The following is a 19,289-nucleotide window of genomic DNA, read 5'->3' as shown; positions in this document are numbered from 1 at the left end:
ATGCTCCCTCATACCTTCAGCGCACTACTTAGCCCACTTTTTTTTACAGCACCCCTCAGCACAAATGACACTTTGGATGGAAACAAAGTGCAAATGAGAAAGAGATCCCCTCTGTTTGTGCGCGCATGTGTGAGCATCATCTACTCAGTGCATTTTCTACTGAATGAGTTAATAGCGAAGGAGTGTGGGATGAGGAAAGAAATTGAGAGTGTGTGTGTGTGTGTGCGAGTGTGTGCAGAGGGATAATGACTCTCAAGCATCGCTCCTCTCTCTCTCTCTCTCTCTCTCTCTCTCTCTCTCTCTCGTGCCTTCAAGCCGGTAAACTGCGCATAAGGACGGCTCGTTGGGGGAGATTTGGCATCTGTAATTGAAAGTGTATCATGGGCTTTTGCTTGGAGAGGCTGAGGCAGCGCTGATGATGTTTGTACTTTCAGCTGAGTTTGTTGTGCAATATGGGTAAGTGGGGGGGGGGGCACGGGAATAATTCATGTCTCTCCAGGGAGTGGTGGGGGTACTTTGAAGCCTCCAGTTTCGCATTATCACACCGTACGAGCCATCACAGCTCGCTGCGATACAACCTGATGAATAATGCCCAAAGCTGCGCAAACCTGAGCTTCAAATGGAGATGATGAGGACCCGAAGTTAGAGGAGGGGATATCAAGGGTCCAGGTGAAGCACATCGATGCAAATGAGAACTGAGTGGCAGCTAATGAGACACAAAGAGATAGCTTTCAAAGTGAATTTAAAACAGTACAAGACGATGGGATATCTACGCCTAATGCAATAAGTGTACTGCTGATTCACATTAAATCATTTTCTATAAATCTTTCAAAACTCTGAAACCTCTTCTCTTCTCTTAACATGAACCAGCTTGCCTTTATTGAGTTAGCCAAATGAGTAGGAAGTGTCCTCAAGCTGTAGCTGCAGGCGCTAACCTTATCTTCCTCATTAGCATTTAAGTGTTCAGTTTCCAACATTAACGATTCATTTTGTACATTCACATAGCAAATAAAAAAATTGATCACCTTCTCTAAAATGTAGAGCAAAATTTCTTTTGATAATTTAATTTTACTTAAATGACAGCAGAGTTATTTAAGCTTTGATAAGAGAAGAGTGCTAAAAGATGAAGCACAAACAGCTTGGCTTTAGAGTGTATTTATTGTAGATTAGAAAAAGATGGACAAAATAATAATCCACTGGAAGTGAAGCCAAAAAAATTTGAAGGGCCCCCTACTGACTGGATGCAGTATAGGTCATAAACCCCGCCTCCTCCATGTTAATAGATGGGACAGGGGTCAAACTTTGAAATCAAAATACACTTCAAATATTTTTTTCTCAAATCTGGATTCAGTTGTGAAAGTTATTATAACGCTGCTTCATGTCAAATTGTTCACTTTTCTTTAAAGTTTAGTTTCATATGATTGATGATGTCAGAAGAGCTGACTTGCTGTCATGATTAACATCTCTGCTGACAAAAGCAGCGTCTGCAGCGTTCTTTACAGGATGGACGTCGCTTTGGATAAAAAGCGTCTGCTAAATGTAGAATTGGTGGAGGAACCGCAACGTAACCAACACTAACACAAGAGTCTCTGAACTCTCCTTAATGAGTGTCTAATTCTAACAAAAGAAATCTCTTCTGCTGTAGATTGTTAACAACCTGAGGAATATTTGCCATTTTATGGGTCAGTTACATTTTTACTTTGGTTATAGTGGAAAGGATGGGGTGATAATTCTGCAGCTTCACCAGCCAGATCCCTTCTGTGCATGTCCTGGCTCCAGATGCTTCTGAGAGCTTTAGTTTTATTACAGTATCGACAGCTCTGTCGGCTCCTGCAGCATTCTTTACCAGATAAGCAAAGGTGAGAAGGAACGGCAAGAGGAAATGTAATGAAAACGAATACAAGAGTCATTGAACGTTTGCTTTAATCGGACACAAGAATCTGTTAAGCTGTGGACTGTACCAACCTGAGGGATCTTTGCTGTTTTGTTGGTAAGTTAAATTTGTGCTTTGGTTAGTGGAAAGAGCATAACGTCAATTCTGTAGCTCCACCAGCAAGAGCCCTTCAACATGTCAGTGCCTGTCAGAGTGGCTTCAATTTTATACAATGAAAGGAGATGGCTTCTAGTAGTCCATGATATATAAAAGCATTTATTTATACTGTACTGCATTTCTTATAGCTGTGTCTAAAACAAAATGTTCCCTATACTGTGAATAAAATTAGGTAAGTATCATTTTCATAAAACTTTAAAAACGCTGAGATAAATCCTCCTCTCTTCTTTTTGTGTGAAAAAGTTGGCCAAATTAGAAGCTATAACTGCAAGAGCTAATCTCTCCTGTCTCATTCAATCTGTCTCCATCAATACTTCTGTGTTTGCTCATGTAGTTGTAAACATATTCATTCTCTTTGTAGATTTGATTGAACATTAACCTGAAAAACACCTACTGAACTGGTCGAAAAGTAAATTGATCAGCTTCTTTATTATGCTGAGCTACATCTGTTTAGCTATCTAAAATCTTTGGTAACACTTTATAATAACCATCATCTATAAAGGGTAAATAAGGGTAAACAGATAGTTAATTAACCATTAGTTAATAGGTATTTACTGTTAACAAACAATGAAATGATAGTTAATAATGTTTGCTAATGATTTGTTATGCTATAATTTATGTTATGTTAACAGTTTATTGATGCACAAATTATAACATTTTATACACTTTATAAAGTGTTTGTTAATGATGACCAAATGATTTATAAACCTTTAAGAGATGGTTTATAAAACATCTATAAACATTACAGAGATACATGGACCAGATATTTGTTCATGGTTTATAAATATTTTATAAAGCGTCTATTAACATTATTGGGATGTTATTATAAAGTTGGAATTGAGGATTATAATCCCTTATTAATACTTTGTAAAACATCTATAAATATTTTTTTAGATAGATAATTAATATTTTATCAATGATTAATAAAAGCATTACAAATCATTAGCAAACATTATTAACTATAATTTCATTGTTTGTTAACAGTAAATAACTATTAACTAATGGTTAATTAACTATCTATTAACCCTTATTTACCCTTTATAGATGATGGTTATTATAAAGTGTTACCAAATCTCTTCATGCTAAGCTAATGTCCAGTCATTTGTGATAACAACTGTGTGTGAGAGCAATGATAGCACACACACAGCTTGGTTGATGAGTGAATTTGAGATGTACAAGACTGATTTTTAACTTCAGCTAACCCAAGATGTTACCAAATGAGTGAAATGCTTCCTGGAGCTTTAACAACAGGCACTTTTCTCTACTTCCTTGTTAGCAAAACCCTCAGTGTTTACTTATCTAAAGATCAATTTGAGACATATCCATTCATTTACTGACTTTAATTCAACTGCAAAACACCAATGATTGGATCAATTGCAAATCCTTCACCTCATTTTTTAAGCAGAGCCAGATTTGTTTGGCTAATTTTATTAATATCTGCGTGCTATGCTAATGCTCAGTCATCCATGCTATGATAACAACAATAGCTCCTGTCCCAATAGTGCAAATGAGAATTTATGGGGCTCGGGTTGCCATAGAAATGAACTCCTCCGAATCAATAGGCTCCACTGTTGGGTAAATAAAGGCCTGCAGAAAACTCTGCAGCTCAAGGTGCGAGAGCTTGTGTCTTAGCTGAAGTTCGGCTGGTGATGCATTAGTGATAAAGCTCAAAGTGTGTAGGTGCCTGTCTGAAGAAAAGCAGTAACCCACAGAAAAATGAAAAAAAGAGAGCTTGCCTGCTGGGCGAGCACAAATTCGTTCATGTCTTTCTTGTCTCTCCATTGCTTCCCATCTTTGCCCAACCTATACGTCTGCTATTATAGAAGGGAAAATCAAGGCAGTGATGGAGGGATGAGAAAAAAAGCTTATGGCAGCAGCATCAGCAAGATCAAATACATTATTGATCCTGCTGCATGAATTATCGGTATGAATTATTGAAATGATAACCCCTCAGCCGGTGAGAGGGGGGAATCCTGGTGTCAGGGAGTAATAGAGGGAGAGACAAAGAAAAGAGAGACGGGAGAGCAGGGTCGGTGCATTAAAATGAGATTTGCTTCTGCTGCATGTTTCTATCAGCGCGCTGGCAAACTTGCTATCACAAACGTGTCTTCTTTATTTTCCGTCTTGGTGACTTCTAACATATTTCTTATTCTTTCTACTTCCTCCCTGTCTGCTACCACTTTCTTTCTCTCCCCCTCCTCCTCCCCTCCTCCCTCCTCAGCTCCCATGGCCCATCTGCATGCTGCTATAGGTGGGTGCAGCGAGGGAGATAGCGACAGCGGCGGTGGTGTGAAAAATGGCGGTTGTTAACCATCTGACAGGACTGTCTCCCCAGAGCTGCAGCCTCTCCAAACAGCCCTAATGGGAAACATGCACACGGACCAGAGAATGGACTTGTTTAAATGTGTTACACCACGAGGAGCGAGGGACATGGAGATGGGCTCGCTCTGAATGTCTTAGAGGCCTGAGAGGAAGGCTGCTTGGGCAAATTTTACAATGTCTCTTGAAATAGTAAGAGAGAGCTGCAAAATTGCAAAAAAAAACTGCTTTTCCCCAATTTAGTGCAGTCAAACTTTGTGCAGGATGAAGAGGAGACACATGAGGGGGGACAGAAAGCAAGATACAGCGTTTCTTATCGTAAAACTGTTTTTTCACAATTAAGTGGTGCAGCGAAAGTGCATCTTTTTTTTTTTTTTGCAGATAAACCAAAATTGGATAAAGAGAAGAAAAAAAAACAATTTCTCCCTGGACCGAAAAAAGAACAAATTGATTCTAATGTTACCGTCTAAATGGAGATAGAGTCCTACTTTCTAACACTGTCCAAATTACAGTTAAATTGACATGAAAACTTTCTAGATCCTTGTCCAAGCATTTTTCTTTTCCTTTATAGAAAAAAAAAATCAATCTGTGCACTGCTTTCAGCTAAACTGGCAAGAGAAGCAGATGAATCTGTTTTAGTCCTCCTAATTAAACTACTCAAAATTACAATTTAACAAATGTAGCAACACATTTTTAGCAGATTTTCCACTTGTCAAGTAGCTTTCAATCAAGTGTAAGTAAAGAGAACAAGACCATCAGCCACAGCAGATTAGTGAACTCTGTTATTAGCTGTTAGCCATGAACCTAAAGGAAAAACATCGTCCATTACGTAACAACTGCATTCGTCTCAGATCATCAGGTCAATATGGAGGTATATATTTTTGCAGAGCCCTGCTTGCGTCACAGCATGCACGGAGTATGACGCACAGTTGAGAGAACTAATAAGGCATCTACATCCAAGGTCTGGTTTGAACACTCTGTTTGCTTGCTGCAGAAGACTCGATGACGCCCCGGCATCCCGGACTCGACTCAGCTGCAGAACAACAAACTTTTTGTTCGCTTGCTTTTTTGTGTCTTGACTTTTTTTTTCGACAGCATAGCTGGTAACTGCAATGAGGCATGGGACACATAATCAATATGAATCTGCAGCGCAGCACAGCATAACACAACACAATACACCGGCTCCAGGATTGTAGAGTGCTGTGATACAGTATTAAAGTCGTATGGGAGCATAACATGTTGCTCCTCTGTATTCTAGGTTATGACTGTAAAACCTCCAAATAATGCTGTGTGTGTTCATGAGTTGTACACATTGTTTTGATCTATAGGATAGAAGCATTTTAGATTCAGTTATGAAATAGTATCACCCTGTGTTTGAATTACAATACTGCCCCAATCTATTATTTTAATCTGCACAATGTAGCATATAATGAGTTATCCTGTTTTCACCTGCTTGCGCGATTATTCCAGATGACAGTAATGTAGTCTAAACAAAAATATGAAGGTGACAAAATGCACGATTATTGATTTAAAACGAGTCTCTGCATGATGTTCGTACCTCAATAAATATATGGAAGCAAGGCAGCTGCTAGGAAGGCAGCAAATAAATCTCTGGAAAATGGTTCCTTTAGCGCATGCAATTTGGAGTTAATGGGCTAAAACATGCAAAACCTCTCGTGCCATCCTTTAACATTTTCCAGAGAATTCGTCTAAAGTCTGCTATTAATTCCTCATTACTGCCACCTGCGTCTGTGTTTCTTACTTGATGTCGCTCTCCTGGACCCTCTCCTCGTCCAAGTCCTCGATGAACTTCTCTCCCTTCATCCAGTAGATGAGGGGGCTGACGTCACCGCTGTAGCCGAAGAACGCTCGGCACGTCAGGTTCAAAGCGCTTCCTGCGGAGACAGACAGGAGATGACAGGCTGTCACGCTTGATTGTCGCATTGCTTGTTAAAGGAGCGCGTTTCATGTACACTTCCTGAAACATACCCCATAGCCTATCATCATATCTGCACCTTCAAAGAGAGTGACAACAAGAGGAACACTTCATATCCTTTGAGTGGTGACATGTGCACTCACAGTTTTGTTTTTGTAATTTTCGCATACACACACACACACATACACAAAAGTGCACATATCCCAAGGAAATTCACGTCAGAAGTGATTGCACAAGAGGAAATGTGTGTCGGACACTTTCAGAACCTAGGAGGATGTGCAGCTGTCATAAATACAAACTTTTACACAGATTCAAGGGGGGGAGTCAGGAAATACATTTTGATCTGCTCTCTCTCACATACACACACTCTCTCACACACACACACACACACACACACACACACACACACTCTCTCTCACACACACACACACACACACACTCTCTCACACACACACACACTCTCACACACACACACACACACACTCTCTCACACACACACACACACACACACACACACTCACACACACACACACTATGCAGAACCCAAAGCATGTAAACAGTAATGAACACATGAGGGCACTCAAGAGCTTTCCAAAACGCCCCTGGAGACCGTGTGTGTCCACGAGAGGAAAAAAAGGGAAGGAGGCTGACAATGATACCATTATTTTTATTTAGAGCTTCTTTTGTGGTGTGAAAGAAGGTCAGGAGTCAAAAACAGTTTGCTGACAGGTGATATGTGATAAAAGAAGAAGAAGACGAAGAAGTAGGAGGAGGAGGAGGAGTAAAAGGGGGCCTTTGTTATTTGAATTGATGGATTATTTCTTTGGTTCAACAGACAGGGGAAGGTAACCAGGTGGAAGAGAACAGAGAATAGTCCTTAAAGTTGTGCTGGTAATATTGTGCCAGTTAAGAAAAGTCTGCAGATTGCTTAAATTAAAAAAAAAATGAATATCAGAATCTGAATCAGAGCAGGTTTATGCCAACTCACACAAAGAATCTGTTTTGGTGTTATGCTGCAAAACAGTGAAATAGAAAGATAGAAAATGGCAGTACTCTTACTAAACATTCAAATATTAAGGTATATGATTTGTTCACTATTTGCAGGAATGATGATATATCAAGATGTTGCTTGATATAAACTTGTTGTTACCCGTATAGCACTGGTGGACTGATTATAGCTAGCATACGGATTACCCTTTGAACGACTCATGCGAGACCTTCAGAGTCCATGAACTGTTGCATGTATAAGAGATAAAGTAGAGCGTCTCTGGCGTCTTCTGTGCACGTCCACTTTGCATTTCCTCTGAAGTGGCATTCTCAAGAAGCCTGGGGTGCAGCAATCACACGCTGCTGCTGCTGCTGCTGCCTCTCAGTGAACCACACAGCTAACATGTAAACAATGCACACATGAGGGAGGCTCATCATGCGACGCATCCCTTACAGTAATGGTGGAGGACGCTCCTCTCAGGAGAGCCAATGCTGTGTCTGGCTCCGAGGCATGTGATGAGGGGGAGCACTGGGGGGAAAAGGGCGTTGAGAGGATGCTGGTGAAGGAGATGTTTCCCCCCCCGCCCAGTTCACAGCGGGGTTTTTATGAGTAAGGAGTGCAAGCTGCAAGGTAAACTGAACTGTTATGTGGCATGTATTCCTGAAATTGCTTAGCATGTGGCAACACCATGGACAGCTCCCCATGGCGTAGAGCGGGGAGTGGAAGGCAAACTATAGTACTTAACTACTTCCTTGAAAAACAACTCAACAACAAGTATTCATGGCATGGCTGATAACTTAAGACTACATCTTGGGGGTTTTTCAGTGTGTTTGTGGTTTTCTGCACTGATTTGACCGTGTTCAAGAGGCCACCTCCGGGGGCTGATAAAGTGTAAAAAAAACTGCAGTCCCTTAGGTAACCACACGAGGCTGGCTCCAAAAGTGTGTCAATCCTAAGTGTTATTAAACATAGCTTATGTTTCTCCTCTTTCTTTTCATTTGCTCATAGCTGTAATTACAGTTACTGTTCTTCGTCATTATCATCAATCTGCCTGTCTATGTCTCTTTCTCTATTCGTTTTTTTATGCATCTACCGTATGAGTTGCTGCTTATCTACGTCTACAGCGATCGTCTATTTCACAGCGTTGTTGTGTCATGTGTAATATTTCCTAAAAAGCCTAAAACCAGATACAAGGACTGCACATGAGCCATGGCTAGAAGTCCGATATACATTCCATCGGTTACACTTGAATTAGATGTAACAACACCTACATGTATTGTCCATGACACAAAAAACTGAAAATCAAATACAAAAAGAAATAATAAATTACAGTCCCCATTAGGTCTCATATTATAATTCTCAACTTTACAGCAGAATTACAGCCTGGTTTAAAACACATTTTGGTCTTTGTAGCTAATTTCTCTTGTACCTATTATTGAAATCTTACTTACATTCCTATTCTATTTGATTCATATTTTTATTGCTGCTATATTGTATATTTTGGAGCAACTGTAATGACTGAATTTCCCTCTGGGATTAATAAAGTATTTCTGATTATGATTATGTATACAACTATACACGGGCAGATGCATTAAATAAATCAACTCAAAATAGATTAGGCTTACAGTAATAACCTTGTTTGTTGTGATGTCTTTAATGCATTATTGGATGAACAATATGGCTTTCTATGTGGTTTATTGTATTAAGCAACCAGGGAAAATCTCTTACTTCTTATATGGGGGGCAGGTATCTGTGTTTTTTGCTCACAGTGTCTGTGAGCTTATTAGTTTATTGCTTGTTGTATAGTCAATGTATTAATTTGTGGCTACCCATGCACGCGAGTCAGGATTGTTGCCGGCTTTAACCACAGAGGAAATAGCAGGTCGTAGTGATTGCTATATTTCCACAAGCTCTCTTTGCTATTCTTGTTTAATCAATGACAAGTAAAAATCACTCTATGGGAAACATGATCATCTCTCGGTCTGCTAAAAAGCTAATGAGTTAGCCATATGTAAGGTTTTGACTGTAAAGCTTCCACATATAGGCTAAACCCTCTCTCCTCCCAAGCTCCATCCTCTCGTCCAAATTTGGTCACTTCTGGCTCCTGAAAAATAACTTGGGAGGCTGCCAACATGCCAAACATAAAGCTTCAAAAAGGCAGTGACATCACGCTGGCTACGTCCATAATCCATACAGTCTATGGCAGTGGCATTCCTATTGGGAGATAAACTAGCAAGGTTATTTGTGACACCCTGTTTGTGTTTGAACAAAGGGGCACGTATCCTCCGTGCTCCTCAATGCCCGGGAAACAGAGCAGCTTCAAAAGAATTCAGTAGGTCACCCTCGGCACAGGGAAAGTTTTTAAGACGAGCAGGGAAGGAGGACAGGAGAGGACGCCCAGGAATGAACTGATAGTGCTGTCTGTGAGGAGCACAGGCTGACATTTCCAAAGTTCAACAGCCACTCTCCGCTTGGTATTTGTGCACAGCCGGGCCTCTACAAAGGCTACACGCTCTACCTACAAAATAGGAGACCACATGCTTGTGATGTGCAAATGCACGCACACACCCGTACAAGTGCAGCAGTGCTTTTCTGCATGGTCATACTTTTTTTTTTTTTTGCAACCATACAGTGCAAATTACACCTGGTGCAACTGTGTTTCCCCATGTCTGTGAGACTGATGCAGCATTTCCCAGCTCCTCTGTTCGTAAATCTCCCCCGTGCTGTTAGTTTATCCCACGGATCAATTGCAAAACTAGGAATGTCATGCTGCCGGCAGCCACAATCTGGAGAGGAAGTCTCCACTGAGCACCCTGAGAATCACAGGAAACTGCTGAAGGCCTCCCACGGTCTGATTCTAATCCATGCTCAGCAACGCCCCAAACTAACTCCACAGCCACCTATGATTCTGCTTCACCAGCGGGGGGGTGGTGGGTGGGCGCTACACCTGCAAGACCACCGTCACAACATTAGTATATGATCTAGGCATTATGTTGCAAGATTGCCAAACACATCCTGTCAAAGTTGCTCCCCTAAACTTTTTTCTTTACTTCAGATGTGCTCATGCTAAAAGAACAAGAGTTCCTCCTCGTCGCCCTGATCGCTCATTCAAATACATTATTTATTTGAGTTGATGTAACACACACACACACACACACACACACACACACACAAAAAAGAAGCCGTTCCAGCCTGAAGTTTTACAAGTTTTATCCTTTTAAATACAACACCACAAGGTGAATTAGTAGCTGTTTTTGGAGCTTTATCAGCATACGTAATTTACCCAGTTTCAATGGATGTTTCTGCACAGGCGTCTCGGTGCACTTTAGAGACGTCATGAATGAATGAATGAAGAGTGAAGAGGATTTTAATCTCGCCTTATCATTCAACCCAAGGCAGGAATTTCTCGAAATGATAAAATAGTTTGAGTTCAAGAGCAGATTCAAACGACCTTGTTGAGATTTTTTTTCCAACATTAACTTGAACGTGTAAAGAACTTTCAATCACAACATTCTTCTTCTTCTTCCTCGTTTTTATCATTATTGGTGAGACGGCACGTCAAAAAGTGATATGAAAGACAGCGAAGAGAGGAAATCAGTATAATGATCATACAAGAGAAATATGAAAGTGTCTTAACAATCAACTGCAATTAAGTGTCTTAATAATGACCTAATATGGTTATATAACGTAGCATACAAGTAAGGGAAGTATTTATTTTTATTGTTATTTTAAACTTTATTTAAAAAGGAAAACCTCGTTGAGATGAAAAAACTATTTTTCAAGATTGTCCTGGTCAAGACACTTATGTTATATTAGAAATTTGATTTAATACAACACATGATAATACGAATACAGTACATAAAATCATACAGAAACTAAATTAAACTAAATAGTTACCATAATAAAATAAAACAAATTTATAGACAAAGCTGTATTAGGTATATAAATAATTGGGCAGAATGTTGATCAAATAATAAAGATAAATAAGATTTACTTCATAAATTACATTTTGTATAAAAACAGTTTACTGCAGCTGTTTTCAACAAGCCTCTGGATGGGAGAGCAGAGAGGGTCAGTGACTATTGAAGCTTCTAGTTTTTGGAGGCTATGCGCGTTCATGCTTAATAATAATACATAAAATCATATAGAAACTAAAACTACACTAAAAATATATCATAATAATTCAAATAAAAGTCATATAAAAAGCTTTATTGGTGTATAGATAATAATTTTACTCTAATTATGATCAAACCAGGTCATAAGATGGGGTCACGAGCAGTGACTTTCTGTTTTCCCTCTCTCTCTCCCCCCGTCTATGAGGAAGTAAAGTTTACTGCACGAGACTCACACCCTGTATTATTGTCATGTATTGAAATTAAATTTGCATATGGGAACAATGATGTACAAAAATAAATAAAAATGGAGACCATGTTTCCTTAAAGGCTTCATATGTGATTTTTTTGATCCAGCAGATGTCGCCCTTGAGCACCAGCATGAAACCAAAACAACTCGCGCTGCATTGTTGTGTTAGCATGCTAATGCTAGTGATCTTTATTATGCTCGTATCTTCACACTGCATGTAAATTTACCTGAAATGAGCGTGATCTAGAAACACAGTTAAGCAGTGAGTACAGTATGTTATTCTTCTTTTCTCTAGTCCCTCAATTAAACAACTTTTATACTCGAGGGGAGGAGTCAGCCGGCCGTCCCGGCGATGTAAACAAAGTGAAGATAGGACTCTGAAAACTCTGAAAACATCACAGACAGTGGGACTCGGGTGTTACACCCATTGTAGACAGTCATGACTCACAGAGTTATTTTCAGAGGAGATACTTGATTTATATTATATTTAAGTTAATCACATATAAAGCCTTTAACGTTAAAGTTTTTTTTCTTTTAACTGTAGTATATTGCAGAAACTTTTTTTCCATTGCTGTCTCATATTTGGCCATGAGGATAAATAGGCTGTATAAAGCTGCCTGTTACACCATGTCCAGCTCTATTAATGCCTCCATGGTACCGTCTCCTTTATTTCCAGATCATTCTAAAGCGTTGCTGCTCTATCTCTTACGTTATCTGACATTAAAACCAGCTCCCCCCCCTGGTGCTACACGCACAGGATGTAACTCCAGGTGGTGTTCGGATTGCTGAATTGAGATTGAAAGAGTGTGTTTTACTCGGCTGCTGTAAACGTAGATGTACACCTATTAGCCAGGCCATGAAGAGAGAAGACAGTCTGATATTAGGCTGGCACAACTCTATCATTAGCCTCTGAGCCAGCTAAACTGACTCTGATGTCAGGCCGGCTGAAGTTTGAGCAGATGGCAGGAAGACGATTAACAAGGACTGGAACAATGAGGTGAATAATTTGCACACTGTTGAGTTACAGAGGAGGAGGAGCAGCTTTTTAAATCCCTCTGTTCTCTCCTGCTGTCAGACCCCACAGCACTGTCATCATCCTTATTATTATTATTATCATTTATTATAATTCTCCGAGCAGCTTCTCACCCTCGGTAACTCAAAGGGAATGCTGTCTGTGTTGACTTTAACCAAATGGACAGTGAGCTATTACAAAGTGAAGTGGCAGACTTCAGATCAGGCGGACATAATCTTAATGATGTGTGTATATGTGGAGGCTTTTAGAAGTACCACCATCACAACCTTTGGCATCAGAGCAGAAAAAAAAAAACAAACGCATACACACATCTAGAACATGGGTAATTAAGAAGCTCCTCGTCTATTTTTAAAGAGGAGAAGAGTACGTTTCAGATGAAAAAGCTTCACAGATGGCTAAGACAAAACCAGAGGAAGGTAAATTATGACCTCAAGCTTCAGAGAGGCTTTTAAAGAGAGCAGAATGAAAAACAAGAACAAATTCAATGTTCACTAATGTTCCAGGAGAAGCATTAAAGTGAGTCCTTTTCTCGAGACAGATTCACAATCATAGTGTAACCTGGTTCGACAGCTTCAATCACATTACCACAGTTTAATTAATACGAATCATTCTTATTGATTCTTTTCCCAACTTCTCAAAAAATGAAGGGAATTTTTCCAGAAAAAGGAAAGTTTCTTAAAGTTTCTTTTTCTGTCTCTTCTAGTCAATACGACACAGATACACATGATCTTAACAACAAGCAAAAAGCAGTTTGATCTTAGGAGTAGAAGATGTTTGGGTTAAAGCTCTCAAAAAAAACATTTACTTCTTCTCGAATAACTCAAAAAGACATCGGTTATTCCAATATAAATGCATTCATCGCTTAGTGTTGAACGACTTCCAGGTTTTCTTGTGATTTAACCTGCAGTTAACGGTGATTCATTTTGCCAAAATTACGTCATCATTGTGCAGATCTGTACTACTACTTTAGTAGGCTACTTTAGGTCTATCCTCAGAGGAGAAGAAAGCATCTTTTAAAATGCTTGATTGTTGAATGGAGGTCGGCTCGATCATTTCGGATGCTTTTCAGGTAGTCAGAGGATCTAAATGCTGATTGGCTGTGTGACACAGAGTCGAGCAGATTTGTGGCCTGAGTGTTCATTTTCTGTATCTGTAACAGACTTATAGCTTCACTTTTCTCCTGCTTAGCCTTCTGATACCTGATTGGTCAATACAGGTTGGACTACAAAAAGTACTACAAATGGAAACCAGAACACTTATATGCTGAAAATGTATACCATTGTACAGCGTTTATACATCAAATCTTTAAATAGAGATTCATGTAGCCTAAAAATGGATGATCATTGGACTTGACATGAAGAGTACACTAAAGATTTATTGGACCCTTTTTTGCATTTTGTATTGTTTTTTTGTGTTGGATGGGGAGGAGGGTAAATTCTTTTTGGTGTAATTTCCACTTTTCTGTTTTGTCTTTTCTTATAAACTACAAATAAGAGCCTTCTCTATAGCTGCCCCCTCCCTCTGAAACTCACTCCCAACACACATTCAGCACTGCACCGACCCTCCTACTTTCAAATCACTTATCAAAACTCACCTCTGTAAACAAGCTTTTAATGTATGATTGTGATGTATTTTCTGTTTTCTGTAGTTTTACCTCTTTAGGATTTGTGTGTAAAGTTGCAATGTCTGTTAGTCTGTCCTTACTGTGCTGTTCTTTCTGTTCTTTTAACAATTGTACAGTGTCTTTGAGTTTTTGAAAAGCACTTATAAATAAAATGTATTATTATTATTATTATAGTGTATTCGTTTTTTTAATTGAGTACAATTTTTAATGCTCTAAATCTTAAAAGGTTGGCCCTTATAAGGTACAAGTTAGCAAAAGCATATTCAAATCAAAAATGTATGTTCAGCAACTTCCTCCCTTACTATCAATAAGCAGTAATAATTAGGAGGGTCCTGAGGGAAAACTCTTAGTTAACAGCCTATTAGCTATAGACGGTATGGAGTAAGGCCCTAATAAGAGCTCAATAATGACTAATAAGCAGCCAGTATGCTACTAATTAGCATGCTAATAAGCAGCTAGTTAGTGGTGAATATTGTGACCTCAATTTAAAGTGATACAGAATTTCTTATAATATTATGATGACACAAAAACATGTGACCATATTATTAGGAGAATATTGTCCAGTATTCATAAAACATATTGTGACAGCCACATAAACCAAACAAAGATTAGAAATGTTGACAAGTCCTGCCTTTAACACACTGTTAACAAAACAAGCAGCTCAACCATTTCACAGGCTGCTTCACGGCTTCACTGGTTTCCACGATCGCCCCTTGATGCCCCCCCCCCCCCTCTCTCAGAGGACTTCTAGTGTTTTGGTAACAACTCAAAAACTCCAGTCCATCACTGTGTCATTTTTTTTTTTGAACTTCACAAATAAAATGTGCCATTACAAGACTTGGCAAGATGTGGTGTGAAAAATATCCCCCGCTGACTGAATGTGCGCGCTGAGCGTCACAAGAGCACGATTAAGTGTTTATCATGAGTGTGTGTTTCTTTCCCCCATGCGCACGCCTTTGTGTGTCGATTCTTCCCTTCACTCATGCGTAGGCGTGGAACAAATCCATGTAATCTGAGTGATTGACATCCTCCCCCCCCTCCCCCCCTTCTCCCCCCGGCTGAGAGTTGGTCACAGTGCCTGATGGAAAAGCGATTTAAGATCCACCCTTTCTTTTAATTCAGCACAGACTGATCACGACTCTGGTCCTACACGAGAAAGTTAGGGACGCTTGGTGATGAGAGAGCAGTTATTTTGAGAGGCAAAGCACACTTAATGTGACGTAAGTAACCGCATGATTGTGCTTCTTTTCTGTAGCTGAATAACTGCAGAAAACGAATAAAAAAACAAACAAATAATTCTTTCCATAAAAGAAGCCGCCTTTTCATCATTCTGGCATGGTGGCTATTTTTCTTCAGACTTCACGCTCGGGGAGGGAAGCTAAATTGCTGTTATAAAGTTGTACTGATGCACTGTCATGAAAATGTAAGTATAAGGTTTGTTTTCATTTTCTGCCTGCTCCAAAAATGAACAACTGAAAAGATAGTGATGGTGAAAATATGGTGAGAAATTTGGCCATCATATTTGATAACTCATTAGCTTTCTTAAAGTCTTTATATGTGATTTTTCACACTTAAATATAATAGAAATCAAGTATATCCTCTGAAAATAACTCTGTGAGTCATGACTGTCTACAATGGGTTAACACCCGAGTCCCACTGTCTGTGATGTTTTCAGAGTTTTCAGAGTCCTATCTTCAGTTTGTTTACATCGCCAGGACGGCCGGCTGACTCCTCCCCTCACGTATAAAAGTTGTTTAATTGAGGGACTAGAGAAAAGAAGAATAACATACTGTACTCACTGATTAACTGTGTTTCTAGATCACGCTCATTTCAGGTAAATTTACATGCAGTGTGAAGATACGAGCATAATAAAGATCGCTAGCATTAGCATGCTAACACAACAATGAACGAGTTGTTTTGGTTTCATGCTGGTGCTCAAGGGCGACATCTGCTGGATCGCATATAAAGCCTTTAAACCACAGCTAGCATTTAAGCTCCTCCTAATTAACATTACAGTAACTTACTGGCGGAATGCTAACGTTAGCTTATGTCTGACTGTAGTTAACTGGTTGTGCTACGCAGGGCTGCCAACTTTTACACATTGAGCGTACAGTAAGACTCACGCAATTCTCACACTTTCAGACTAACTTGTGTGGGTAAGCGGTGTCAGAAACCCTAAATTTATGTCTGACAACACAGCATACAACGATATTACAGTGTTTGAGATTCCCGCTCTGACTGTGACGTTAGAGAGAAATGTCCTCGGTGTGAACATGATCAAGACATTCTGCGCAGAACAAAGCAAACCCCTCTGCATGTCCAGACGACTAAATGTATTAACAAATAAACAACTGAGCCAAAAAGAAGGGATACAGAACGGTTATCTTTTTTAGAGAGACAATAACATGACGTGTGCAAAAAAAAAAAACAGGGTTGTGAATTCGATTTGCATCCGCCCCCGCTGCATTGTTTAGCTGATTTCACAGTATTCGGGATAATTTGCCTTCACAGAACTGGCACTCACAGTCAGTCAGAGGAATACTTTTCCAAGCCAGAGGAGAGGAAAACAAACCTCGCACTGCAGATGCTGTCCAAACTCGCGGCACAGATGCACCAGGCACACACTGAGATTGACAGATATGCAGACAGAAGGGCAGATGAATGAACAGACAGGCAGAGGAAAAAAAAAAAAAAAGGAGAAAACAATAAAACTACGCGCATACAAACATGATTATAAACGAGCAGACGCGCACACTCGCCCGTCAATGTCATTTCTGTCTCATCTCGCTCTCCTTGAATCTTCTGAATAGGCCCTGCTTTTCTCTTCTTCTTTGCAGCCGTTTGCAGCAGAGTTAGTTTGTTGCCTCGTCTCTTTGTGTGTGACAGCCACCACCATGTTTTATTTGTAGAATAAGCAACAATCCAGAGTGCCTTTTGAATAAGTTATAGTCAGAGTGTGTTTGATGTTTTGTAACACACGCTGGTCTTGAGCACAACCCCATGTTCTCTCAGAGCTGTGTTTTTGAAGGCAGGGCGAAGGCTGGCACAAGAAGAGATACAACATGTTGGTGTTTTCCTCACCCTGAAGTGCACTTTGCTTATTTGTTTGATTTTTTTTTTTTTGCACTCTGCAGGTGGGAGGAGAGAGGCAGCAGAGTGAGTTTAAAGTTTCATGTAAACCAAGCAAGTCGAGGTGTTGGAAAATTTGCTTCATCTTGGATGTCTTTTCACTTTTGCTTAAAATGTCAGGTTTTTGTTTTTTTGTAGCAAATGGCATGATTTGATTTTTTTCCCCCACTGAATAAACAGCAGCAAGGGGTAATCCAAAAAAAAATTCCTGCAACAAAAAACAAAACAAAATGCATCTTGTACAATAATGAGTGTTGGCTTCTGTGATGAAAACATGCACAACAAAGAAGTTGGAGGAGATTTTTCGGGGCCAGGAGGGATAAAAAAAAAAGAAAAAAAATGTGGGGGGAAAAAAAAGTTTGAAAAATTGATAGTGAGAGAATTAGAATTACAAATCCAGCCTCTCACCAACATTGCATCACATAATCAGGACTGCATGTTCTCACCAGTGTTCTCTCTGCAGACTCATCCAAAAACATTAGCAGGGGGAACAGCTGCGTGCATCTCTCTCGTTTTCCAGCGCGTCTTGCAAAAACCACTGATTAATTTAAAGAGCGGTTGTAACTGCGGAATAATGTCAAACTGTAAAGTTAAGAACCCGTCCGCACACATGGCGTCACAATGATCGGATTTTTATATTGGCACGATAAAGATCTTCCATTAAATAGTTTTCGCTGAAGTGTAAAAAATACTGAGAATACTAAAACAGATTCATCCCTGTGTGGCCAGAGAGGGCAAATACCCAGGCGCCTGGTGAATGGGATATTTTTGCTATTAAAATATTGGACAGAATATTCTTAGCCTTCCTGCTTTGCGTTGTTTTTCAAGGAAGGGAAGGGACAGTCAATGAAAGAGAGAGAGAGAGAGAGAGAGAGAGAGTGTGCAAGAGAGCGAGCTGCAAACTGCAAACAGCTGTTTCCACGTGCCAACTAAATTCAAACTGTTTTGTCTACAAAAGGAAGGAAGGGACAATAAATTTGAGAGAGTGCTCAACCCTCAAAATGTGAAAGAAACCCATCCAGTCATTTTGTTTGTGGTCTGAATAAGTCTCACAACACAGAGAAAAATGCTCCACTTCAAATTTGCTCAACTTGTGACATCACAAGTGGGATTCTGAAAACCAAACCACCCTCCCCTCCCCTCATTGGTATCAATGGCAAGGACATTTAAACTCACCATAACCACTTGTTCTGTGTTTTCTATGAGATATTCATAGCAGTGGTGTAACGAGTGCAGACGATCTCTTCTTTCCTCCTGCTCAATGCACTCTTGTTTGACGAGCTGGGTGGTGACAGCTGTTTGACACACTGTAAGTACACTTTTCTGATGATGTCAAGGAGACTTGGTGACATGATAAATGATGAATTCAGGACTTTACAAAGCTGTTACCTGCACATTTAGAGAAGGTTACGAGGTTACAGAAGCTGTTTGAGAGCAGCAAATCTGCATAGTTTAAAAAATAAAAGTGCTTTGTGGTTTTTGCAGAGAATTAAACACTCTATTTTCGTACCACTCTGCTTTGAAGTATACTTCTCTCTTTGGCGAAATGATCAAAGCCGTCTCCTTTTTTTTTTCTATGATTAGCTGTGCAGCTTTATCGATCTCTATGTCTTGAGTACATGATTCAGAGCAGCGGGGGGCCTACACTAGCTGTTGTGATTCAGTGTCGGTGGTCTCAGCAGGCACAGAGCCGTGACACAGCGGGCACAGAGCTAAAGGAGAGTCGTGGACGTCAGGGACGCAGCGCTGAAGACGTTTTGTCTGACTGTACATGAGAGCATTGGCTCTTGTGACTTGTTTGCTAAGTTTAGCTATAGCAATGAAATACACAAAACCAACTGTGTTTAT

General features: G+C 39.9%; 1 protein-coding gene across 4 annotated transcripts in view; it reads right to left on the bottom strand.

The window, feature by feature from the left end:
- The window catches only part of il1rapl1a (interleukin 1 receptor accessory protein-like 1a), a 195,899-nt gene that overhangs the window by 12,310 nt on the left and 164,300 nt on the right, over nt 1-19,289 (bottom strand). For all 4 annotated transcript variants that reach the window (XM_061053323.1, XM_061053325.1, XM_061053322.1 and 1 more), the window contains exon 7: nt 6,132-6,264. In XM_061053323.1, coding sequence (XP_060909306.1) covers nt 6,132-6,264 — 133 coding nt within the window. The remainder of the gene's footprint in view (nt 1-6,131; nt 6,265-19,289) is intronic.

The sequence above is a fragment of the Labrus mixtus genome, chromosome 13 (assembly GCF_963584025.1).
Source record: "Labrus mixtus chromosome 13, fLabMix1.1, whole genome shotgun sequence".
Classification (NCBI taxonomy): domain Eukaryota; kingdom Metazoa; phylum Chordata; class Actinopteri; order Labriformes; family Labridae; genus Labrus; species Labrus mixtus.
Note: the sequence above shows the minus strand (reverse complement) of the source record. Positions and strands in the feature narration are given on the sequence as shown.